Source organism: Furipterus horrens, unplaced genomic scaffold (genome assembly GCF_987537825.1).
Source record: "Furipterus horrens unplaced genomic scaffold, mFurHor1.1.pri manual_scaffold_5, whole genome shotgun sequence".
NCBI lineage: Eukaryota > Metazoa > Chordata > Mammalia > Chiroptera > Furipteridae > Furipterus > Furipterus horrens.
The window spans coordinates 95126905-95152384 of NW_028327175.1; the positions used below are offsets into that span (position 1 = coordinate 95126905).

At 58.6% G+C, this 25480-nt stretch overlaps 1 protein-coding gene across 11 annotated transcripts; it reads left to right on the forward strand.

Moving 5' to 3' along the window:
• The first annotated feature begins 49 nt into the window (after positions 1-49).
• Positions 50-23974, forward strand: SH2B2 (SH2B adaptor protein 2). 11 transcript variants are annotated; one of them, XM_090276829.1, is made up of 13 exons: positions 2199-2316; positions 4966-5097; positions 9140-9216; positions 10317-10437; positions 11429-11559; positions 12509-13227; positions 16351-16452; positions 18062-18153; positions 19414-19505; positions 19601-19765; positions 20223-20431; positions 22795-22966; positions 23464-23974. In XM_090276829.1, the coding sequence occupies exons 6-13, from the start codon at positions 12538-12540 to the stop codon at positions 23802-23804; spliced, it is 1863 nt and encodes a 620-aa protein (XP_090132955.1). In that variant the 5' UTR covers positions 2199-2316; positions 4966-5097; positions 9140-9216; positions 10317-10437; positions 11429-11559; positions 12509-12537; the 3' UTR covers positions 23805-23974. The 11 variants fall into 11 exon arrangements, with proteins under 11 accessions (XP_090132958.1, XP_090132948.1, XP_090132949.1 ...); XM_090276826.1 differs by lacking the exon at positions 10317-10437; XM_090276828.1 differs by lacking the exons at positions 2199-2316; positions 10317-10437 and adding an exon at positions 2918-2963.
• Positions 23975-25480: the final 1506 nt, after the last annotated feature.

A 25480-nucleotide genomic window follows, 5' to 3' on the forward strand; every position in this document is an offset into this window, starting at 1 on the left:
AGGGAGGCTGGCGGGTACCTGCAGCCACACACATGGGGAGCTGGGGCAGTACTTTTCACTGCTCTGCCTGTGTGGGGCATGGCCCCTGACACACAGAAGGCCTCTGCCCCTCTTTCCATCCAGGAATTCCATTAGGTCCAGAGCTTTGCTGAAACCCAAACCCAGTGTCTGAGGTTTCTTGGGCAGACCAGCAACCCAATCAAAAAGAGAAATCCATTCCTGTTTTAAAAAACCCATCAGACTGTGGCTGAATGTGTGACGTGTGTTGGATGTTGACACCAGCTGCCGGGGAACCCCTGCTTCCTCCTGGGTACCCTGGAGCCGTGCCCTCATGTCACTCCATGTCTAACTATGTCCCTTTCCCTTGCGACCCTGCTTGCCTGGCACTGTGGAGCCCATGCCTACCAAGCCCCCTGAGTGCCAGCCTTGCATAGGGACAGATCTGAGCCATGGATTCTGGACTGCCGGGCCCCTAGCCCAGACCTATTCATGTGGACCCCCACCCACCCAGAGGAGGAGCTTCTTAGTCTGTGGTGGTTGACATTCCCTCACTGGCCTGAAACGCTGACTCCATACCCTGCTCTCACCCTGCACCCATCTAGGCAGAGTCCCCTGTGCTATCCCTGTCTCAGTCCTGAACACTCTAGAGCTTGTACATCCAAGGGCCCCCTTTCAGGGAGGGGGAGGCATCCCACTCCCACACCCCTCATCATCTGTCCCATCACAACTTCCTCCAAGGCCCCAGAGCCTCCAGCCCTCAGGGACACCAGACAGAACTATCCTCCCTGACCCTCCCTATCCCCAGGACAAAGGTGCTCTTGACCAATTGGCCCCTCCCTCCCTCCCCACCCTGCCCAGCCCTAGCCACTTCCACATCTCCCACTAGTTCCTCCTTGTAGGTCAGTCATTAAACAGCTGGCTCCTCTTCACTTCCTCCTCCCTGGGGATCAGACTTCACTGTCTTGCCCAGGATTCCATCCATATCCCAGGACTCTCTCTGGCCAATGACAGCCCATCACTGGACCTCAGCCCAGTACTCGGAACCAGGTTAGTCCACTGGGGGCCAGGTTCTCCCATCTCCCAGGAGGGTGGGGGTCACAGCCCCATCGCCCAGTATGGAGCCTCCCTCTCCTCTTGAACTCTACAGGCAGCCACCCTCCCCACCCCTCACATTCCTACACCCCTCCCAGCCACTTTCATAGTTCTCCTGGTTCCCAACCAGGCCTCCAAGCCAGTGTGCAACTCCAATCGATGGCTCGTCCACACCTGAATTTTCATTAAATGTTTGCTGGCCACATCCTGCGCCGCAAGAGCAGCTTGTATGTCTGTGGAAGGGAAGGTGCTAGGTGTCAGGGCTTCAGTGCCCATGTGGAGGGCAGCCCAGGGTGGGCGGGCAGGAGGTTCAGGCAGGCTCCAGGCCAGTCTCCACCTTCACCAAACCACTGTTCCTCTCTAGGCCCCACACCTTTCAGGCACAAGACTGGGATAAAAACCCTTTCTTGCCTGTCCTGTTTTCCTGGGAAATAAGATGTGAAATGGCTTTGGGAAAGGTTACAGGCCCTCTACAAGAGGAGAGCAACAGTTGAGGCACTGCCTGGCAGACCATGGAACTACCAGGGGTAGGGCTGCAGGGGGTTTAGCTGGGGCAGGGAAAAGCTGGCCTAACTGCCTGTGGAGGCCGAGGGCAAAATGGAGAGGAGGGAAGGAGTTCAGGCACCCCCACTTCTCTCCAGGAGCAAGCAGCAGGTCACATCACTGAGCAACACTTCTACACTTGTTTACACGGATTGATGCCTGCCTTCTCTCAGACCCCTTCCAGGACTGCTGGAGTCCTTTCACCTTCTACGAAGTCTTCTGCAGGCCCCCAAGTGCCCACAAAGGCCAGCAAGAGTCTTTTTGTTTTCTTAGCCAGACTGGTCTCTACCCTAACCTATGCCCTGGTTCTGGGGCTGTAGAGCTGGGCAGAGGTGAGGAAGCCAAGGCTGTAGACCCCTACCAGCCCCGCATGACTTCTGAACAACGGGGGTGGGAGGTGGGGCCGTATCAGTCTCCCCATTACCATGAAGTTGGGGAGGTGGGGACCTGCTCAGGTCTTCCCAGCCCCGTAGCCTCGGGGCGATTTCCGGCATCGAGAGGGTTGGAGGAAGGGGGCGTGGTGCTCGCCCTCGGGATTTATGAAAAGCAGACGCCAACTTCCCCAGTTGCGACATCTGGGCCTCTGCGAGGCTCCCAATGCACTGGCGGCTGAGGGTCTGGGGCAGTAGCGACACCCGCCGGGCGACCATCACCAACGGACGTCCACAACCCACCACACAGGTTACCCACCCGGGCTCCACCCGCGGTGCTCCGGGAGCCACTATCCCGGGCTCCGGGGAACGCTTCCACGCCAGGGGCATTCCAGCGCTTGGCCTGGGGCCGGCTCCGTGAGACAAGGCGGTCGCGGACTCTAGCCCCAAACGGGACGGCTGCAGGCTCTTTCCTAACCCCTCTGGGCCCCAGGGCTCCGCCGCCTTGCCGCAGCTGCCGCCCGAAGGAAGTGAGCACCAGCAGCGAGTACAGCTCCGGCTCCGCAAGGGGCTGGGGGCGCAGTGGGGGCGGGGCCGGCGAGGCGGGTGGGAGGCGGGACTTCGCGCCATGGGCGGGGCCGGGGAGGCGCGCGCCGCGCGGGCGGGGGGCACAGGGGCGAGCGGGCTGAGCGCGCGCGGAGCGGAGCTGGGCTCCGAGAGCGCGGGGCTTGGCTGCCTGGAGATCCGAGCCGGGGCCGCGCCGGGGCCGCGGGGAGCGCACGAGCCTCGGAGGTTGTGGACAAGGTAGTGAGGAGCCACCGCCAACACCGGCTCTCGCCCGGAGAGAGCTTAAACCTGCCGCAGACCATGAGCCGCCGGGCCCCAGGAGCCCCGCCTCGGTCTGGGCAGCGCACCGCCGGTGCTCCGGCCCGCCCAGCAGCAGCTGCGCGCCTGTAGGTACGGCCTGCTTGTCCTCAGTTCTCTCGTCCCCTCCATCATCCTGGACCCTATCGGTCCCTGAGGGCGTGCGTGTGTGTGCGCATAGCTGCCCCGAGGAGCGCGGCTGTATGAAGCCCGCTCCGCGCGTGTCGTCTTTGTGTGCGCGGGTAGGAGGGAGCTTGACCGGGGAGATGCGCCCCCTACGGGGATCGGCTCCCCGACCCCCATCCCGGGCGGAGCGGGAGTAACGGGAGGGGCCAAGGCGCCTCCGGAGCAGCTGCGCCCCCGCCCCCCAACACCCCCCCCCCCGGGCTCAGGGCCAGGGGTGTGTAGAACGAAGCGAGCCCCCTAGAGGAGGAGGTCCCTGACTGGGGCGGAGGGGCGCCCAGTCTTTTCCCTAGGCTGTGGGGGCTGACTCGGGGCGGGGAGGGTCACGGTAGGGACGCTATCCAGACCACAGTTGCCGGGCCAGCACGCCCTCCGTTCGGCGCAGGCCTTCTTTTCTCATGGTCACCATTCTCGACCCGCCCACTTCGGGAGCCCTCCGGCAGCTCTGGATAGTGGGAAGGACCGCTGAGGGTGCTCAAGAGGCCGGCGCCTTTAAGAAGGGGCGGGTTCGTGCCCTCCATTCAGGCCTTTTGGCCTTAGCCATTGATGAACATGCGAGCAGCTCGGGCCCCGGAACCGCGCCAGCCGATCGGGCCAAGGCCGGACAGAGGCAGGGACCCGCCTAGGCCCCCAGCAGCCCACGACGTTAGGTCTTCACGGGGAGAAGTCTACAGTGACTGGCCCCTTGGGAGCCGAGCTGGGGAGAACCGGGCAGCCTCAGGAGTGACCATGAACATGATAAACCAAAGTCTGTGTTCACGCCGAGCTGGTGCAGGGGAGAGCCTCAGGGTCTCGAGTTAAACCTGGGTTGAACCCTACCTCTGCATCTTTGAACCTCCATTATCTACTCTAAAATGGGGATGATGGTGCCTACATCCTAGCTGGGTGACCAGCAAGAGCTGCTCTCCAATACAGGTCACTGAGTATGGGGTAAGTGAGCACCTCTGAGAGGGCAGGAGGGCCAGGGGTTGGTTATCCCAAGAGGCTCTGGCTGCCTCTGTTGGGGGTATGATCTGAACCCTCTCTGGCTGCCTCTGGGGGGGGTATGATCTGAACCCTCTCCTACTCTGCCTCCCCACTTTGAACAAATCTCTTCCCTCCAGCCCCATCCAGGAGGGTAGGAACTAACCTAGAACCTTTCAGCTCTAGAACTCTGGGAGAAGTCAGGCAGTGGGAGCAGTGCTGTTAGGCTAGTGTGGGGATCTCAGAGGCAGAGTTTCCCACAAGCTGCTTCCTTCTACTCCTCTCACCTTCTAGAGGGCATGAATGATGGTGGGCAAGAGGTTCTGATGCAGGTTAGTTGAATGGTTCTAAGTAATGGAGAGGTAATGCATTTATTCTTACCCTTACTGTGAAAAGTCTGTCTAAAGTTTCTAAACATGGGTCTCCTAGGGAGAACCCCCAGCACTCACACCCCAGGGTAGGCTTTCCTGGGGAATGTTGGAGGTAAGACACCCCACTCCCAGCCAAGGGTTCCCCAAGGCTGAGTCGATGGCTGACTCCCATCAGCCTAAGGGTATCATGCTGTTTCTCATGTAATTTGCACAACAACCCTGTGGGTTTTGTACTATTATTATCCCTATTTTACAGAGGAAAAAAAAGAGAGCCAAGGAGTGAAATGACTTGCCCAAAGTCACTCAGCCAACAAGCCAGGCCTCTACACCACTTGTCTCTGACAAGAGCATGGTTCTTACCTCTTGCACTGTCTACCTATCCTATATTGCGGGTATTGGGGGTTTAGGTGCCTCGGACCTCCTGGCTGCTGTCCCCATGGGGTTCTGGTCCAGTCTTTGAGCCTGCCTCGTTTCTTGCTCTTTACAGTCCACATGGGACTGAAAGGGTGGTGGCAGCTTTGGAGTCTGGGAAAGTTTCTCTTCCCCTACCCTCACCTGGTTGAATCTTGTCTTTATAGCTGTACTCTGTCCCAGGGGAGAGCAGGTGTGAATTCTAAATATCTGGAGGAGGTCACAGCCTGAACCTGTCTGGGCAGAGTGAACAGGGCATCAGTGTCTGGCGGGAGTACAGCATCTTCTGGCTCCTCTAGGTGAAGTAGGGTTTGGGGTCCATTCTCCAGATACTTCTGACCCTCTGTATATAGGGGCCCACCTGGGTCCTATGGTGGGAATATCACTCAACTAGGGGCTCACAGTCTGGTAAAGACAGGCCACAGCAATGCGGCGTTGTGGAGGAGGAGGGGAGCCAAGTAGAGGCAGGGACAGAATAAAGGGGGATGTTTCCAAGGTCTTTGTGGGCTCAAGGCCTGTCAACGAGTCAGGCAGAGGAGTAGAGCAGGTGGGGTAATGCGAGTCTGGGTGCTAAAACTTTGAGCTGAGGACAAGCAGGGGCTGGAGGAAGAGATGTATTAGAACTTGGATGTGGAGAGTTTGCGGTGCTGGATATCAGCCAGGCAGAGAGTTCAGTTGCTTGGAGAAAGGCCCCGGGAAACTTTATAAGCATCCCCAATACCCAGAGTTCTGTGATACTGAGAACTGAGGGGGAGACATGGTATGTGTGTCATGAAAAATCCAGAAGGCGGACTGGACTGGTGGGCTGAGTGCTAGAGGTTGAAGGTGGTGTCCTGCAAGTCTGGGGAACTGAGTCAGGGGCAGGGAGGCCTGGAAGGGATATGAATCAGGGCCAAGGTGACATCCATGTTACTGGGAGAAAGGGAGAGACAGCAAGGCTCAGGCCAAGGCTGGAGAGAGGGTGCTTCTGCTCTGCAACCCCAGGAGGGCAAGGCTAGTGCAGCTAGAGCCATGCCAGGCTGCCCTCTATCTACAGTCAGTCCAGGAACTGTCCAGCACCAGGTGCTCCTGAAGAAGGATGGGCTTTCCTCCTAAGCCCCCAGGCCCAGATGTAGCTTATTGTTCTGGGCCCCTCTCTCTGCTTCTCTGACATCTTAATTCCTGCAAGGCCAGCTCTAGATTTCCCTCCCTCCAGCCTGTTAGAGTGCCCCCTCCCCTGAGGGTGGACATCTCCATTCCTGAGGCAGGGCCTAGGGAACCCCACTGTGCCCTTAGAGGGGGAGCTGTCCAGGGCCCTTTTGGGAGTAGCATCTGCTCAGAAAGGGACAGATCTGAACTTGGGTCCACATTCCCCTCTCATCCGTCTGTCTATGGTCCTGGAGCTATCAGCATGGCTCCTGACACATTGCAGGAGCCCAGTATAAATCCAGTGAATGGTGGCCAGTCACTTCCCTTACCAGAATGCTCTCTTCCTGGCAGGGAAGATGTGAGAGGCACAGGGTTGTAAATAGGGGCACAACCCAATGAGAGGTGGGTTCTAGAAAGATGGCCTTGGCTACAGTATGGAACCTGTATGTGCCAGGGGATGGAGGACAGTGACAGTAGGGAGGAGGCCTCTGCCACCATCTGCCCAGAGCAGTGAAAAGGAAAGAGGGAATGAGTGCAAGACATTTAGGAACTACAAGTGAGGAATTTATTTTTAAATAAATTACATGTATAATCCTCATGATAGCCCTTGGATAACAGCCAGTGTGCTGGTATTACCCTCTGTTAACAGATGAGGAAACTGAGGGCCCAGGAGTCTGTGAGTCACTTACCCACGGTGGCACAGCTAGGAAGTGGTGGCGCTGGGGTTCAAGCCCAGGAGGTCTGGCTCCAGATCTCAGGCTTTTCACCACTCCACTGTCCCAGTGTGTCAAACGACCAGATGTGGAGGTAGGAAGACACCAGACAGTGGGCCCCTGTGATGGGAACATCTGTTGGATGCAGCCGTGGGGCCCGTTAGGACTGGAGGTTTGCAGGGCCGAGCCAGCAGGGCCTGTCAGTAAAAGCTAGAGGGCTCAGCAGGTCTTCTACTTTCCCACAGTGACAAAGGCTGGGGTTGTATTAAAGGAGCGAGGGCACAGAGCTGCTCCACCAGCTTTTAACAGCTGCCTCCCAGCGATGCTCTTTATGCTCCTCTGCACGGGCCTTGGACCCTGAAGCAGTCTGTGTGGGAGAGCAGGGTGGTCCCGCTTTACAGCTGTGGCAAATGATGCTAAGAAAAGCCAGGACCACCTGAGTGCCCCACTCCCACCACCATGCAGAGGCAGAGTCCCAAGGGCTTCTTCTGTGCACCTGTCCCAGTCACTAGTCAGAGTGTCCTCCTTCCACTCCCACTTCTGCCTTCTGGCAGGGTCATGGGGTGAGCACAGATATTCTGGGGAGGGAAGGTGGGGGAATTCCAGCCACACCTCACTCTCACAGGAAGCCTTGCTTCAGAACCTGCCCAATGAGGACACTTTAGAGGGGGCAGTAAGGTGGTGAGAACCAACGCCCAAGTAGCCAAGTGAAACAGCAAATGTGCCTGCCCAATGTACTCTGGGCCTCCATCTGCAGGGGAGAGAGATTCAGGCAGCTAATGGGCAGAAGGCACTCCTGGCTGATGCAGTAACCTCCCCAAAGGTTGTCTGTCCTGCAGGGGGAGAGGTGCAGAGAGGGGCTGGTGGGGACTGTCCCACGGAGGTCAGGAGGGCAGCTGGAAGAAGCAGGACGGAGGATGGAAGAAGCCTCGTCATGTGTAGGGCTGGACTGGCAAGGCCAGGCCAGTGGTCCTGAGAATCCCAGAGGAGAGGACATCAGCGGGCATAGTTAGGGCCAGCTTCTCAGGTGCAGTGAAGAGCCAAATGAGGTCTCCCTTCTTGTATTGGGGGACCGCAAGAAGAGGCCCCAGTTTCTCCATCATGAATGGTTTATGCGAGGTGGGCACCCCAGACAGAACAGAGCACCGTTAGTTCTGATCTTCACCACCCTTTCCTATACTTGGGTGTGTGGGCACCTTTCTGAGCACGGAGCTGTGTGAGGTGCGGGAGGAGGAGGATGCTGCTGCCCAGGTGCAGCCCGAGAAGGCAGCCTTTCAGGATGTTGCTAGTTTGCACAGCAGGGCCTCCTTCCCTTCCCTGGGGGTCAGTTGTCTCCTGTGGTGGGGAGACCGGCCCCAGCTGGGGCTCCCCAGAAACAAGGCTGGTGGAGGGGGTAGGCCTGCGGGTGTGGGCCAGGCGGTCCGCCTCCCGTCCCACCCCCGTGTGGTAGATTGATTGGTCATCTGCGCATTAGCGGGGGCGGCTAAAACGCCTCATTAATATTTTAAGGAATGACCTGGCGGTGGGATCCGGAACTGCGTGCTGCGGGGGCTGACGGCTGGTCTTTTTCTTTTCCAATTGTCAGCTCTATTTTTACCACCGGAAGGCCAGCTGCCCCCTCTCCCAGGCCTCTACTCGGGTCGGGGTGGGGGAGGGTCTCCTGTCTGGGTTCCTGGCAGAGGTGTTAGGGGAGACCATGGCTTGGAACGCCTACAGGCCCAGACTATTAGGCTTGCCCTGCCCCGCCTCCCTGAAGCCCCGTGGCATTCTGCTCCAGCCCTGGTGAGATGGGAACAAAAAACATTTTTCCAGGGGAAGCCAGAAAGCACAGCTGAGCCTAAAAAAAAAAAAAAACCCCAGGTGATGACTGAGGGAGAGTGGTGTGCCCACCCAAGGCCCCTGGAGAGCCAGCACTTGATGGCCAGACCCCGTGGGCTCCCTTTGTCTCCAGCCCAATCCTCAGAGAAGACTGTAAACGTGAGAGGGAGCCCCCCCTCCTTACCTCCCCCTCATCCCAGTGGAGTGACAGGAGGGCCCCAGGCTAAAGTGTCCAACGGCCATCACAGGCCCCTAGAGGCCACTGCTCCAGCACCCCATTTTATTGATGGGGTGCCGAGGCCTGAGGTGACCCAAGGTTTAGCCCAAGACAGAGCCCAGATCTCCTCTTGCCCCATCCTGCATTGTCCTGCCCTGGCTGACAGGCCTCTTCTGGCTCCCTGGGGCCATAGGAGGAGGTGCTCACCCAGCGCACAGTGGGTCAGGCCTGGAACCCGGATCAACCAAGGTCCCTGCACTTGGTCTCATCCCACTTCTGGCCCCCAGCACACCCTTGCCCCTGCTAGGTCCAAGCCCTCTTCTGTGTGACTAACATCCTCCCCTTTGCAGAGGGGCCTGTCTGGACCTCAGCTTCCCCGTCTGTAGTTAACTGTGGGGGTCCCTGCTGATCCGGGTGTTTGTGACATTTACCTTTGGCTTCTCAACCTCTGCCACTTCTTTGTAGGCCTCGCTGGATCCAGGGAACACTGAGGGCTGCTGTGCTGGGCATCAGGCCTAAGGGCTGCTGGCCTGCCAGCAAAGGTGGGTGGTGAAGGTCAAGGCAGACCCAACCTCCCAGTGCCTCCCAGCCCCTGCCTAGGACGCGGCCACAGCCACCATATCCTTGGAAGATTCCTCTCTGAGTGCCACCCATATCTCCAGTGAGGGCTAATTGGGGCCCTCCTGTGAGAGGGCCTCTCCCCAGGACCCTGTCTCTCTACTCTGTCACTTCTCCTTGCCAGGCATATTGTCAGCCAGCAGGAAGAGCAGGGAGGAACAGGGATTAATGCCAGAGGTTGGGGAACTGGGACTGACTTTCTCCCTGTCCCCACCAGCCCCATGTAGGAGCAAAATTATGTCAAATAGGGGCATCCATACTTGATGCTGGTTCCAGTGCTAGCCTTTCCGAGGCTGTCATGTCACCTAGTCTGACCCTCCTGGTGGTCTCAGTGGTACAGGGGAGGTGGCCACCTTGGGGAACGCTGCCATGCTGGGTAAAATAGGTGGGCTTGGAGAACAGGGTTAGGCACTCATAGGCTTAGCGGTAGGGCTTCCTCCTCACTCCCACCCTCCAAAGGGCAGGCTGAGGCCTCAGCTCTCCTTCTCTGGAGGCCTTGGTGGTGGTGGCAGGTACATTTCTGCTTCTGCTTCCATTACTGAGATGACCCAGGCCTACCTTCTGCCCCTAAAGAGTGCTTATGCCAGATTAGGGAAAGAGACATGGAAATATACCTGGAGCACCCTATAATTTGCACCTTGCTAGAGAGACATTGAGGAGGGGACTGTGGGAGCTCAGGGGAGACACTCATGCCAGCTGGCAGAGGAGGGAGGAGGAGGTCAAAGAAGGCCTCCTGGAGGAAGTGGACCTCAATTAATTATTGGCAGATGAGTAGGATTTAGCCAGATGAAGACAGGAGGAAGAGCAGGGCATTAAAAAGGCCCAGCATGAGCCAAGCTCATGGGTGCCTCAGTCCCCATTTCCCCAGCCCCTCTTCCCATGTCCTGATAAGTCTGCCTCCAAGGTAATGCTCAGGCCTGTGGGGAGGGCACTCCTCGCCCTCTTGAGGCATAAAGCCCAAGGCAGGCCCCACCTCCTCCAGGAAGTCTCCCTAGCTCCCTGTTACCCTGTCCCCCAAAACTAGGGAAGGAGACTGAGGAGACCTGCTAGTCTGGAAAACTGTCATCTATGTTAAGTGGCCCATTTCCTTCCTGGAGCTGTCCTGTTGTTGTTGACTGCAGATCAATGGCCGAGGTTGCCCCAAGGTGAGAGGGAATTCCCACGGTGCCCTATGGCCCAGAGGCCCTGCACATGATCTCATAGAAGTGGGGCAGCTATTTGTACCTGGCTTTAATTAGAGTTTGGATCCCAGAGGAGAGATGAGATGGTACTCCCAAAGAGCTGCAAGGGCCATGCCAGGAAATGTGGGATCCTGGGAGGGCTGCTGAGTGCATGACCCTCTGCCTTAGTTCCCCTAACAGTCGGGCTGGCCCTCTAAGATGGGCTCCCCAAGGCAGGACAGGACCACATCACCCTTCTTATTCTCCATTGGTAAATTGACCCTACTCTTAAAGATTTTATTTACTTTTTTAGAGAGGGGAAGGGAGGGAGAAAGGGAGAGAAACTGCAATGTGCGAGGGAAGATCCTTTGCCTCTTAAACGTCCCCAACCGGGGACTTGGCCCACAACCCCAGCTTGTGCCCTGACTAGGAATCGAGCTGGTGACCTTTTGGTTCGCAGGCTGGCACTCAATCCACTGAGCCACACCAGCCAGGGCTCACCCTAGTCTTAGGAGAGGGTTGCACAAACACAGTGTGTTGTGCCTGTGCCCCTAGGGGTAATGGCCAAATTGGGGGACAAGGAGGCAAAGCCCCCAAATACCAGGTAGTTTGGCAATCCAGAGTAAGAATGGACAGGGGCCTGGGAATAAGGAGGAGGAAGCTGGAGTAAGCAGACTGCTGGTTTCCTGGATTAGGGCCTCTTCGAAAGGTCAGATTTGGATGGGTGCTGTGGAGAGAACAGGATTCCGGGAGGTGGGAACACAGGCCACTGTGACAGCAGGAAGTCTGAGGAGGCAGTGCTTTCAATGCCAGTATGAAAAATTAGTCAGACTTGACCCACACTAGGAGGTGATCCAAGTCACTAACAAGCTGAGTGTCCCCAAGACACATATGAGAGCTTGGGATAGTGACAGCTGTGACATGCCCAGTAGGCCAAACACATTCATTTGTTCATTCAGTCGTTCATTGTTTACAGGGCGCCTGCCATGTGCCAAGCACCGGGGACACAGCCACTTATAAGACTTAAAATTCGTGCCTTGTGGAGCTGACATTCTCAGGGGAAGGGTCGAGGAGAGGGGAGAACAAAACAAAGCAAGCGAATAAACGGTATGTCAGATGGGGGTAAACCCCACGGAAAAGAGCAAGCAGGCAAAGGGCAGGCGGTGCCAGCACTGGGTGGAGTGGGAGCATTTCTTATTCTCAGCAGAGTGGTGGTCAGGGAAGGCTATCAGACAAGATAGCATTGGAGCAGAAGCCTGAAGGAGGTGCCAGAGTGTGGGGGAAAGACCATTCCAGGAGAGTGCAAAGGGCCTGAGGTGGACATAGTGACTGGCATGCTTTCACAATGACAAGGAGGCCGGTGTGGCCAGAGAAGAATGGGCAAGAAGCATGGCAGGAGGTAAGCTCAGAGAGTCAGTGGAGGCAGATCGTGTGAGGCCCACGGAGCCAGGGGCAGGGCTTCAGTTTTTACTCTGAGTGGAATGGGAGCCATAGCAGGTTTTTGAACAGAGGAAGGACCTGGTCTGTGTTACATTTTAGAAATGATGACTAGGTTCCTGGGTGGAGAACAGACTATAGAGTGGTCAGTTTCCGGGGAACCAGTGACAAGGCTGCTGATGTACTGCCTCCAAAAGAAGAAGTTATGTGGGTCTCTCTCTGGACAGCAGTGGAGGAAGGGTTGGGTTCCTGGCATATTTCAAAAGTAGAACCCAGAGGGTTACTCATGACTTCTCATCCACCGGGCTTTGGGGGCCCTCAGAAGAGATTACTTGGGGAAGTGAGGTCACTGGAGGCTCATGTGGACCTCACTTCAAGGCTCCTTTGGCTGCCCCAGGATTGACCTTAGGGTTCCCTAACTCAGGCTGCTGTTTGAAGAGACAAGGAATGGGGGCTCCGCCTCTGCAAATGCTACCTCCTACCTCCCTGGTGAACCTCTTCACACACTGGTCCTACTCAGAAAGGCTGCATGTTGTAGAACCACCCCCAACCCCCAACAACCCACAGCCCCAGGGAGCCCTGGGGGAGCAGGGTCACCACGAGTCCTTCTAACCCGCAGCTGCAGACGGCTGCAATGGGACGGAAGCCATGAATGGTGCCGCCGCGGGCCCCGCCACCGCCCCGGTCCCGGACTGGCGGCAGTTCTGCGAGTTGCATGCGCAGGCGGCCGCCGTGGACTTCGCACACAAGTTCTGCCGCTTCCTGCGGGACAACCCGGCCTACGACACACCGGACGCCGGGGCCTCCTTCTCCCGCCACTTCGCCACCAACTTCCTGGACGTCTTCAGCGAGGAGGTGCGCCGCATGCTGGTGGCCGGGGTGGCCGAGCACCCTGACGCCATGGACCCCCATCCGGCAGCGCTCAAGGCAGCGTCCTGCGGCCACTCACGGAGCTCTGAGGATGTGTCGGCGCAAGCGGCAGCCAAGGCCCGCGTCCGCAAGGGCTTCTCACTGCGCAACATGAGCCTGTGCGTGGTGGACGGCATGCGCGACATATGGCACCGGCGTGCCTCTCCCGAGCCTGATGCCGCCCCGCGTGCTACCGAGCCCTCTGCAGAGCCACGCGACAAGTGGACTCGGCGCTTGCGGCTGACACGGACACTAGCAGCCAAGGTGGAGCTGGTGGACATCCAGCGTGAGGGTGCACTGCGCTTCATGGTTGCAGACGATGCGGCCACAGGCCCGGGTGGCACCGCCCAGTGGCAGAAGTGCCGCCTACTCCTGCGCAGAGCTGTGGCAGGCGAGCGCTTCCGCCTAGAGTTCTTCGTACCACCCAAGGTGAGCACCGACCGCCACCTGGGGGATGGTGGAATGCCGTGGGCACGGCCTAGGGTGCCAATGGCGAGCTTTGGCATTGCCTGGTCCATTTGGCAGGATGGAATACGGCATGTCATGATCCTGGGGTGTGGGCCCATTCTACCTGTCCCACAAGTCACTTCTCAAGGTCTCTCTGCACCTCTGAAGTGTCAGAAGGGCTCTCTGGCTGGACAGGTTCTGGGGGAGTGTTCTTCATGGTGTTGGAAAGCCTGACTCCCTGCCCTGCTGTCCTCCTTACCTGGGACCCTTGGGTGGCTGGAGCCGCCCAGAGAGGAGGCCTGCAGGGATGAGGACAGGGAACGACAGTGGTGCACTCCAAGGTGCCTCTCCTGGGGAGAACTGCATCTGTTCTGCTAGAAATCTGTGAATTCCCAGTTTGGCTGCCAGGCTTGCAGCATAGCCCCTGCCCACATGGCCCTTTTTGGGCCTGGATTTCAAAAGCTAAGTTCTAGCTATCACCAGCATTGCTGCTCACCTGAGTACACTGTCCCCTCCCCCTCTTGGGGGCTCACCAGAAGAGCCCCAGGCAAAGCTTTGGGTCTCCTCCAGGGTGACAAGTCTGCCTTGTTTAGAAAGTGGGAATAACTATAACAACAGTGTCCGTTTTCTGAGTGCCGGGCCTGGTGGGTAGTCTCCTCCTCCCAGTACTCCCACGAGGCGGGCCTTGTGGCCTCAGGGCCACAGAAGGGAAAACAAATGAATCCTCAGGGGAGAGATGGCCTGCCCAAAGTCACACAGCTTGTGGGTGGCAGAGCTGGGCTAATTATACCCACCACCCTGGTGGTCCCAGGAATGACAGGAGCATGGAGGTGGGAGCTCCTTGTGCACTGGGAAGTTCAGAAAGGTGGGAGGCTGTGCTGGTGCAGCAGCTGGCAGCACCCCCAAGAACCACCCAGGGCTACTGCCTACCTCTGGGCCCACTCTCCTGAGTCTCTCACCTCTGTCCCCACTGTGTCTGCCAGAACTGTGGGTTGTGTTAGAGGAGCAGGGTGTGGAGTCCCCAGGGCTGCATGCCTATGAGCTGCTTGAGAAGTGGCTTCCTAAGGACACACTCACTGTCTGAAGAGCCTTCTTCCCAAGTCCCGGGATCCCTCCCACCCCAGACTTCCCAAGGGCTGTGTGCTTGCCCAGGCCCCCACTATTAGTTCCCAGAGAGAAATCATAGACCATGAAGCTCAGTTCCACCCCCTATCAGACAGGGAGACCAAGGCCCAGTAAGGGGTAGGAAATGAGGTGGGGCTTGCCCAGGGTCACCCAAAGGGCAGAGGCAGAGGCCCAGGCCTTTAAGGCTGCCAGGCCCTGAGTGGCAGTCACAGCTGCCTGGCTGTAAATAGCAGTGGCCGCTGCCCTCAGAGGAGGAGATGTGGCAGCTGGTACCTTCTTGGTTATCCCTCTGAGCCCACCATTCCCCACTGCAGAAGGCAGGGCTCCTGAGGGGTCACTTCCCCAACCTCTGAAGAAAGCAAGGGGTTTCCTACCCCACCCACACCCCAGTCTGGCCTCCAACCCTTTGTTTTTCATGCAAATGTTCAGGAATTTGGGAGTGAGCTGGTAGGGATGTGTATCATACCATGGTAAAGGCTCAAGTACAGATTCCCTAATGTATGCCCCAGGGAGCCCCCGCTGATATGCCCCACTGCTCTCCGGTCCTGGAGGCCTAGCTGCACCCCTAGAGCAGAGAGGAGCTTGGGGGCTGTTTCCTGGGACCCTCTGACTTTCTTCTCATACAGCCCCATGAGTCAGGACTCTGGCCTCCCATCCCTCAGAGCCCTGTGCCAGGCAAGCCCTGCAGACCCAGAGAGCAGTGAGGCTGGCCCGCTGCCACTGTGGGAGCCACCAGGAGACTGGCATTTGCAACACTGGATGGTAAACTTTAATGGGCTGAGCACTGGGTGCTCCAGGTGCATCAAGGAGGTGAAGCTCAGGCTGCGTGGTCACCAGGCAGCAGGGCCCAGGAAACGCATTTCTGGAGGCACAAGCTGAGTGAACAAAAAGGTCTGGAGTCATGAAACAACCTCATGGCTCTCTCCAGAGAAGTGGGAACAGTGAAGTGTGGCCAGAGCAGGGTGAAAGGCAGCTGGGCCAGGACAGATAGGCCTTAAATGCCAGGCAGGGAAGTCAGCACCTCTAGCCAGTGGGAGCCCAGCTGAAGTAACCAGCCCAGGCCTTTACTGCGGACCTCTGTTCCACCCACTCCAGGGCCATGGCCCCCAACCCCAGTGACTGGTGCAGTGGCCTGCCATGGTCAGCTGAGCCCCTCCATCACCACTCCAAGCCCGGCCTGCACCCGCTGGATGGTAGCCAGAGCTGCCAGGAATTCCCATCCGCCTGCCCACCCGGTGTGTGGCCCTTCCGTTTCCTCCTGAGAAAGTCCCTGTCCTAGATCCCAAGCCCTGCCGGGAATCTCAGTCTCAAGCCAGCCCTGGGGGCCTTCAGGTCATGGCCAGAAGCTTTGGGGCAGAGCAGGGAGGCCAGGCCCAGAATGGCCCTCTCTGGGAGTTCTGCCAGCTCACCTTGGTTGAACCCCACACTGCTCCCTCTTCCTCCACCAGAAGGCACTGCCCTGCCCAGCTCCAGGGGCTCTGAGTGGGGACACCAGAGCCATGCTCTAGAAAGTCTATTTGGAAGGGGAAGACCAGCACTTTTTTTTTTTTTTAATGAACTAGGATAAAATAGAAAATATCACACAGGGTAAATAATGTCTGCTGAAACATTTATCTCAGAGATATGTTTATCTATGTGTATACAGGCTTGCAATATCAAATACATTTTTTACTATGGATCAAGGTCAAAATGTGAAACCACAGATCTGGTGGGCGCACGGGGCAGAAGGGCAGCCCAGGCACCGTTTACCGTGTGGGGCGTAGAGGTGGGAGACTCAAAATCAGTCCCAGCTCTGTCCCTGGCTTGCTGTGTGACTATATGGGGGGTCCCTTTGTTTCCCAGAGACTCCCTCAACACCTGTCTGTGAAGTGGGGATTGGGACCCCTCTGTGCCAGGGCTGCTCTGGGAGGCAGGGAGGTTTAGAAACGGTTTCAGGAGGCCCGGGGGTGACTCTCACTACCCCTTCCTCTGGCCTCCCAGGCCTCTAGGCCCAAGGTCAGCATCCCTCTCTCAGCCATTATCGAGGTCCGCACTACCATGCCCCTGGAGATGCCGGAGAAGGACAACACGTTTGTGCTCAAGGTGAGTCCCACCCCTGGCCCCACAGATCCCCTGGCTGCCCCAGGCCACCTCCCTCATGGGCAGCATAGCTTGAGGCCATTGCAGGGGGAGGAAAAGGGGCCAGCAGCAGAGCAGCGGGAGGGATCCCTGGTTGGGAGTCTTAGGACCCTGCACGGAAGGCAAGCACCCAGCTAGGACTTAAATCCATGCCTGGGCTCGAGATCTGAGTGCCCTGGGAGTCACCCACCATGTGGGACCCTGTTCCCATTTCCTCCTGGGCCTAGGTGAAGCTCCTCCTGAGTTTCACTTCCTCCCCTCCCTTGCCCCCTCCCCCTACTGGAGCCAACACATGCCCACGCCCTGGGCAGGCAAACTGGTAACCAGCCTGCAGCAGTTATACAGAGCTCCTGTCACAGAGCGCTGGAGTGCGGGAACCCACCTGGTCCCACAGAGGGCACAAAGGCCCTGGGGTGAGCAGGGAGGCACCCTGGTGGGGCTGAGGGCCGCTCTTCCTTCTGCCAGGACCCATGTCACTGGGGTGGCCCGCTCAGGTTGCTGAGGACATGGCTACCAGGGCTGTGCCCTGTGCCTCCTGGGAGGAAAAGACAATGTTTGTGAGACCTGATTCCGCCCACCCGAAGTTGTGTGGAGCTCCCACCCTCTTCTCTAGGCTCCTGGTTGGGTTTATGCTTTTGTTCTCCCCTATTTGTTCAGTCACGAACTCCCTTATTCATTTAGCAAACATTTGCCAACCCCATACCCTGAGTCACACATGCTGGGGGCTGAGGATACAGCCCTCCGTGCCTGGCACTCGCACCTGCTGGGAGAGACGAGTCCAGAGCCTCATTCCCAACAGCTGAGTGGCCACTGTGCTGCTGATGGTGCTCAGGAGCCCACCTGCCAGCTCCACTCTGGGCCTCGGTTTCCCCATCCATTCAGAGAGGGGTCAAAGGTGATCTCCAAGGGCCCTCCCAGCTCCGAGATGCTGGGAGTCCAACAACTGCAGTTCTCTCATCTGTGCAGTAGGGAAAGTATATTGCCTCCCTCCCAGGGCTATTGGAATGAAGTCACCAGATAACGTAAGTGCTGAATGACACTCCAGGCCTGGCCCCCAGCAAGGACTCTTCCTCCTCTCTTTCCCGTCTGAGGCCATTTATCCCAGGGGTATGGCCTCAGCCTCAAAGCTAGAGTTCCGGGCACTAAGGCGAGCCCCTCAACCCAGAGTACTGAGCCAGCTGGCCCCTTGGCTCACTTGAGGGTTGTGCAGTCCTTTCACCCCATCTCCAGGGTGCCAGCCCATCCTTCCCCAGCCAGCATGGCCTCCTCTGAGGCTGCATCTCTAGTGCCTGAGGACCTGAGGTTGGCAGGGCTGAACATTATCCCCAGTCACCCCCAGCAGTGGGCCCGGAGGAAGGGGCTGCGAGAGTATGGAGTGGAGCTCTACCCCAGGATCTTGGCCTGGATTTTGGGTGGTGCTTGATGGTGACCCCACTGTCTGCTGCTCACACCAGTGAGCCACCGTAGGAAAGGGGTAGGATGAGCTATTTGTCCAGGGTCTAGAGCCCCCTGCTAAGGGTGGAGGAGGTTAGGGTAGTGACTACTGTGTGTACTCCTGGCGCCTCTTCCTCAGGTGGAGAATGGAGCAGAGTACATCCTGGAGACCATCGACTCGCTACAGAAGCACTCGTGGGTGGCCGACATCCAGGGCTGCGTGGACCCCGGGTGAGTGCCCACCTGGTCCTAGGGTAGGTGACCAGGATGGGGCAGTTCTATAGTGCTGAGCTCCAGAAATGGGCTTTTCTCGTGGCAGTTCTATCCAGGTTGGTGCTGGCTGTTCATCCATACCCCCACCCCCAGCAGGCTTTGCGAGGACTGCTCTGCAGGGCCAGGGCCTGGGGACCTAGAAAGAAGTTGGGTCAAATCTTGTCCTCACCCCAGGGAAGCCTGACACCACTAGCAGAAGAGCAGTGATGGGGTGAGCCCGAAGTACAGGGGTGGGGGAATAGAGGGAAGGCCTCTAACCCCCCTGGGGCTCAGAGTAGGCGTGCTGGTAGAGGTGCTCATCACCTCCAGGGCTTAAAGAAAGAATGGACTGGGGGCAGGAGAGGGCAGAGAGAACAGCCCAGCAAAAGGTGTGGAAGTGTGTGTGAGCCTGGGACTTGCAGGGAACATCGAAACCTTCAAGTAGTTAGAACTAGAGCTGGCGAAAAGAGGACTTTGATGGGAACCTGGGAAGCTAGTAGTTCAGAGGCAGTGGGGAGCCGTGGCGGGGAGTAAGCAGAGGGCCGCCGCAGTCGGCTGTGCGCAGGAAGAGCAACGGGCTGGCTGCACCATCCGGGAGAGACCTCCAGGCCAAGGGTAGGAGGGGCAGGCAGACCAGCAGAGCTTTTGGCAACAGCTCTTCTGGCTAATGGGGTGAGCCAAGCCCCAGGGGGGAGGGGCTGCTGCTTTCTAATTAACAGCTTCATTTAAGGAAGCACAATTAAAGTCCCGAGCACCTCCCTGGCCCCCTGATCCCCAGAGTGGTTCTAATCCCTCCCCTGCCGCCCTCCCAACCATCTGCTCTGCAAACTCTTTCCCTGGACCCTGTGAAGGTGAACCTTGTGGTATTTTAGAGCTGGAAGGATCCCAGACACCTCGTGTCATGGATGGGGAGACAAAGGCCTGAGGCAGGGAAGGGAGCTGCCCAGGCCCTTCCCACTGCTGTGCCCTGGCGCCATTTGTGGGACTCCATGGGGTTCCAGCAGGGGGCCAGCCCTTTGTGGGTTAGGGGGCAGGGGTCATGTGACCTCTAGGAGGACTGCATGCACCTGGAGACCTCTCTTATGTGGCCCAGTCACACATGGCGGCCACAGAACAAGCTGAGGGTGTGACAGGGGGACATGGAGGTGCAGGGACCTCAGGTGAACTACTACCAGGTTCTGTGTGCAGCCCATGGTCCAAATCCCATGGCTGAGCAATTATGCTTTCTTGTCTTCACAGGGACAGCGAGGAAGACACAGAGCTGTCCTGTGCGCAGGGAGGCTGTCTGGCCAGCCGCGTCGCCTCCTGCAGCTGTGAGCTCCTCACCGAGGGTAAGCACTGGTGGGTCATGGAGGGTGGGGCTGGAGGGGTGGTCACTCCACGATGGCCAGACAGGTAGATGTGCTTCTTACTGCCGCTTCTCCAGCAGTGGACCTGCCCCGGCCCTCAGAGACAACAGCAGCCGTGGTGACAGCCCCACACAGCCGAGCTCGAGATGCTGTCAGCGAGTCCCTGGCCCATGTACCACTGGAGACCTTCCTGGAGTCCCTGGAATCCCCGGGCGGCAGCGGTGGTGACAGTGATAACACAGGTGCAGTGGGGCAGCCTGCTCTCCCAGCCCCTCCTTCCTTTGCCCCAGCTCTCTCCAAAGCCTTCCCTGAGCCTCAGAAGCAGTAACATTTCATCCCTCCGGGTCCTCTGCCCAGCAGCTCAGAATTCTGGTTTTGGTAGGCCAGTCGTGGAACGGGACCTTTCCCACAGGCCCTGGTCTCAATGAAAATGCTCACAGAAGAGGTGTGGAGGGTCAGAACCAGGGGTTAGGGACAGGGAGATCTGATTGGTTCCCAGGTTTGTCGCTGACTTGGAGACGACCATAGGTAGTCCTTCTCTCTGTGCCTCAGTTGACCTCACAAGCTTAACTAGTGGGTAGGGTCAGCTCTTGGCCTTGTTCTAAAATTACCCAAACAGTGTTGTACATGTAAAAACCCAGCAAGGTGTTGCAGCTCCTTGTCCTCCCCTGGCCACACCCCTCACTGCGTCCTCTGCAGGGGAGGAGGGAGCAGAGCCTGAGACTGAAGCGGCACCTGAGCTGGAGCTCTCTGACTACCCCTGGTTCCACGGGACACTGTCAAGGGTCAAAGCAGCGCAGCTGGTGCTGGCAGGCGGGTCCCGGAGCCATGGCCTCTTCGTGATCCGCCAGAGTGAGACTCGGCCTGGGGAGTATGTACTGACTTTCAACTTCCAAGGCAAGGCCAAGGCAAGTGTGCAGGGGGCCGTGGGGGGAGGTGGCCCTGTTCCTGAGGCTGCGCCCATTCCCCAGGGACAGGCTCCATGGGTGTAGATGTGGCATGGCTTTCCATGGGCCAGGCCTACCCCTGGCCATGCTCTTTGAACCACCTGGATCCCCCCCACACCTCTCTGCTGCGGCTACGGCTTCTCCATTATCCAGATGGGGAAGTCACCTGCTGGTGGCTGAGCGCTCAGGAGACCAGGCCCTTCTGAGGACTTAACTTTGACACCTTAGAAGCACAGGGGCTTCTGGGCTTCTGAGGGTCTGTACCAAGAGCCTCCTCAGTGCAGGGCTGGGGTCAGCCGAGGAAGCCCCACCCACTCCCCACTCCTCAGCTCAGTTCCCTACCCCTTCCTGGGCCCCTGGCCAGGCCTGTGCTCAGGCCAAGAGACATGGAAGGGAACCACACATGGGTGGCCCCTAGATGACAAAACAAGGGAAGAGGAGCTGAGCCAAGCAGGAGGGCCAGGCTGGTCTGGAAGGCCAGAGGAGGCTCCTGACCCTATCAGCCAGAGCAGGGGGAGGCCTTGGCCCAAGATGTGCAGTGGAGGGAGAATGTTGATGGTGAAGTGAAGGGTGATCCAGGCGGGGTACAGGAAAGGTGTGACAGTGCACCCAGAAACTGGAGTCTCAAGGAAGGATGTTGTGTGCTAATATAATGGTATAAGGCACAAAGGAATACACATCTGAAAAGTCAAATGACCATGGGGGGTTACAGTGTAACCAGAATGGGCAGGAACCTCAACCTCCACCTACCCCGCCATCATCCTGAATTTCTGATAAGGAACTGACCTAGCCTGGGCTCCTCCCAGGACATGGGTGTCGTCAGTCCCTGCTGGAGGAGGCGGCACCCCGCACGCCTGCTCCAGGCCTGCACTGGTGGTCGGTATCCCAATCCCCAGCTGACCTGGTGCAAGCCCTCCGTGCCGCCTGGCTCCCTGGGCCTGTGTCCTTGGCAGTGTTGTCACTTTGTGGAGGAGGCAGCACCTCTCCAGGGACACCACCTTGGAAAGCAGCCGCCTTTACCAGGTCCTCTGACAACCAAGCACTTAACACTATCCCTGGCAGCCCCAAGTTTACTTCTTGGCCAGCACTGCCCCTGGCAGCCTCCCTGAAGGGCCTGGATCTGACTTACACCCAAGCCAGAGACTAGAATGGTGCCCAGCCAACTGGGGGGCATGGGGGGCAGGGGAGGAAGAAGAGCTGGACACTCCTCTCCTTCCAGGGGGATGTCCCAAATTGAACTCACGCCGGAGTTCAGAGCAGGGTGGCTGCCCAGGGTGAGATAAGTTAGCGGTGGGCTACAGCAGGACCCCCAGCCTCTGCTTGCTCTCCTCCTGGGAAGGAAGGCCTCTGCCCTCTTTATACCTTCAGATAATAAACGTCTGAACTGTATTCCAAAAGATGGAGATGCACCCTCCTTGCTTCGGGCTCTGCCCCCGAAGGCCCTGCCCTGGGTGCCATTAAGGCTCCCCAGGTTTGCTCTCACAGTTCTGGCAACATCTGGCCCTGCTGATTTGGCAGAATTAACTCATGGAACCACCCCTACCACCCTACACCCGAGGCTTCTGCCCTTTGTGTAGGGGGCTAGGCCAGCACCCCTGCCTGGGCTGGAGGCCATGTGCACACCCTGAAATCTTCCTATCACCTCTCCTCTTGCCATACACACCCCAGCGACAGTCACTCTTCCTCCTGTGGGATACATATTGAGCAAGATGAGGCTTACCCTGAGACCACAGGCTAGTTGCTCATCTCCCTGAGGCACCAGCTGCATGTGGGCCCTGGCGGCACCAACCTGTTCCCTGGGCTCCAGGTGCTGCCAGTGCAGCTACATGGAGAAACGTATACTGCCACTCTCCCACCCCCCCGCCCAGTCAGTCTTGGGGTGGCTTCCATCCCTCTGGGCTTTGGCTCTGTGGGGACAGCAGGGTGGAGAATCACATAAACCTGAGTTCTGTGCCTTGTGTCTGTGGGTGAACCACGCCCTCCCTGTGCCTCAGTTTCCCCATCTCTAACATGGGGGCTGTAATCTCTATCATGTATGGCTTTTAGAGACTTGATATGGGGAGTGTGAGGAGCATGCTGTGGGTGCTCCCAACGTAGGGGCAAATGTCTGCTCCCTTCAGTTCCAGCCTGGCTCTGTTGCCCACCGATTCCTCACCCCCCACCACAGGAGTGACCCCCCCCCCCCCAAATGTGATGGGGCTCATGCTAGGAACCACCTCTGACACAACCCCGTGTGGCCTCTGAGACTTGGTCCTCCCAATGACCCCCAAAGGCACTCACCAGTCCAGGACCCCACCACTGACAATGTTGATCTGTGCCTGCAGCACCTGCGCCTGTCCCTGAATGGCCATGGGCAGTGCCACGTGCAGCACCTGTGGTTCCAGTCAGTGCTTGACATGCTGCGTCACTTCCACACCCACCCCATTCCACTGGAGTCGGGAGGCTCCGCAGACATCACCCTACGCAGCTACGTGCCAGCCCTGGGCCCCCCACCTGGTAAGACACCCCACCTGGCAGATGTGATGGCTCAAGACAGACAGGTGGGCAGTGGGAGGCAGGAGTCACTGAGGCCACATCCCAGCTTAGTGGAATGAGGGCCAGGACTTGGGCAGCTGTAAGCAGTCCGGGCCATCAGGATTGGCCCCGGGGCCATCCTGGGTGATTCTTGGCATGGGGCAGGGGTGCTGAGCGGGCACTGGGGCGGGCCCCAGATGCAGGTGGGACTCTGTGCTGAGCTGTGGAGGAAGGGCGTGTGGAGGGGGGAGTCAGGGTGTCCAGCCCACGTGTGTTGAGCACCATTTGTGTGTGCACTGCCGCCTATACCTGTGATGTTATCTGGGGAGGTGGGCTGGAACCCAGAAGGCTGAATTCGAGCCTGGCTCCCTGTGTGACCCACTGTCTGGGTCTCTGGGCCCAAACTGACACGCTGTGACTGGGGAAAGTGGGGAACAGGGAACCCAGGCCGGGCACTGATCCGCTGGGTCCTGTTGCAGAGCCGGGGCCCTCGCCCAGCGCCGTGCCCGCGCCCCCCGCCTGCTGGAGCGAGCCGGCCGGCCAGCACTACTTCGCCAGCCTTGCCGCCGCCTGCCCTCCCGCCTCGCCTTCGGAGGCCGGCGGCGCCTCGTCCTCCTCCGCCTCATCGTCCTCGGCTGCCTCCTTGCCCGCTGCCCCGCGCGCCGCCCCCGAGGGCCCGCCGAGCGCGCGCAGCCGCAGCAACAGCGCCGAGCGGCTGCTGGAGGCGGCGGGCGCTGCAGAGGAGCTCGCCGATGCCGCGCCCGGCGAGGGATCGCGCGGCCGCACGCGTGCGGTGGAGAACCAGTACTCCTTCTACTAGCCCGGCGCGCCTGCGCCCAGGCCCTGGGGCCACCCGGACCCACCATGCGACTGCCCACCTGTCCATCCGTCCAGCGGACCCTGTCAGCCCCAGTCTGGTCCTGGGTGGGAAAAGCGAAGCTCTTCAATGAAGACATAAATGTTATTAAAGAGCCTGTTTTAGGGACTGCACCTGGCTCTCCTGTCGTCCTTTCTCCTGCACTGGTCATGGGCACCACTCTTTCTGTAACTGCAGGGGAGAAGGAGATACCACACATGGGACCCCCCTGTGGAACCCACCCTGGCCTGGCACCTGTGCGGCTCCCACCCAGTTCTGTCTTGAGCACCCACATTCCCATTGGTGAGGAGGCAGCTGGCAGTACAGAGGAACAGAGATAAACCACTGGGTCAAAGAGCAGGACCCAGGGAGACTGCCCAGGGGGTAGCGATTGAGGAGCAGGCTTTACAGTGGAGCTCTGAGAGAGGGATTGCAGAGGGATGACCTGAGCAGAGGGTCAGGGGCAAGAGTGAGGAGTGGCAGGAGGTAGGGGAAGAAGGATGGGGAGTCCTGGGCCTTGAATGCCAGGATGCAATGGATTCTGGCTAAGAGATAGTGAGAGGGTCCTTGGGCAGGTCAGTAGGGCAGTGGGGCCAGATTCCTGCACATTAGCCCACTGGGGGACTGGATGGTGGGAGAGGCTGGTTTCCCAACTTATACCTAAACTCAAACTTGGAAGTGGCCTAGAGGGCCCTGCTACTCCCACCTTTACCCCGACCACTAATCCCTGCTTCTCTGCAGGTGGAGGCTCAGCTGTGGCTCCAGTGTCCCCAGGCACTGGAGATGCAGCCTGCTCAAGGCCCCAGCACCCCAACCAGCAGGCGGTGCTCCCTCTAAGGAGAACCTTGCTCCTGCTGAGCCCAAGCACCCCTCCCCCTCCCCTAATCCAAGCTCTGCCTCGCCACATGGGGCCACAGACCCATGGTTCCCCTGACCAGGCCTGCGTCTGTGACACGCCTTTTCAGACCCCCAGATAGCTGATCCTCCCAGAACTGCAACTGGGCACCCACATGCCCTTCCCTGTGTGAGGGCACTAGCACCCTCAGTGGGCGCCCAGGGCTTTGCTGCTCCAGCTGCCCAGTCCTATCTCACAAAATGACGGGACGTGACTTAGCAGTGCTTCTGCTGCCACCACGGAGAGGGAGGGTACAGGCCAGTGCTTCCAGGTCTGCATCCATGTAGCTGGTGCCCTTCTGCACTGTTGTCCCTGTGCCCTGGTGGTTTGGGGTCTATGCCAGGCCAAGTGCAAGCCCCCATCCCACCCTGGCAGGACCAGAGTGGATTCTGGGGTGAGGCTCTCTGGACAGAGGCCGGGGCACTGGAGAAAGCTCTGTTCGGCCACCTCTGCCTCTCAGCCAGCTGGAATACCGAAACAGGTTCCCTCTCCAGCAAGATGGCTGAGCTGCAGACATCAACTCCAAGCCTGAGGCTTCATCCTTTCTCCCTCAGTGGATCTGCCCCTTGGAAGTATTCAGGGTGGCCTCAAAGTGGGGGGCGGGGGGTTAAGACGACACATAGTGTATCATCCTTCAGGCTCTATCATCGCTCACTCCTGACACAGTGAGCCACTGTGGAGGTCACTTTACTGGTAACCCAGGTGTGGAAGTACACGAGGCACTGACAGCTGTTGCTTTGCTGGA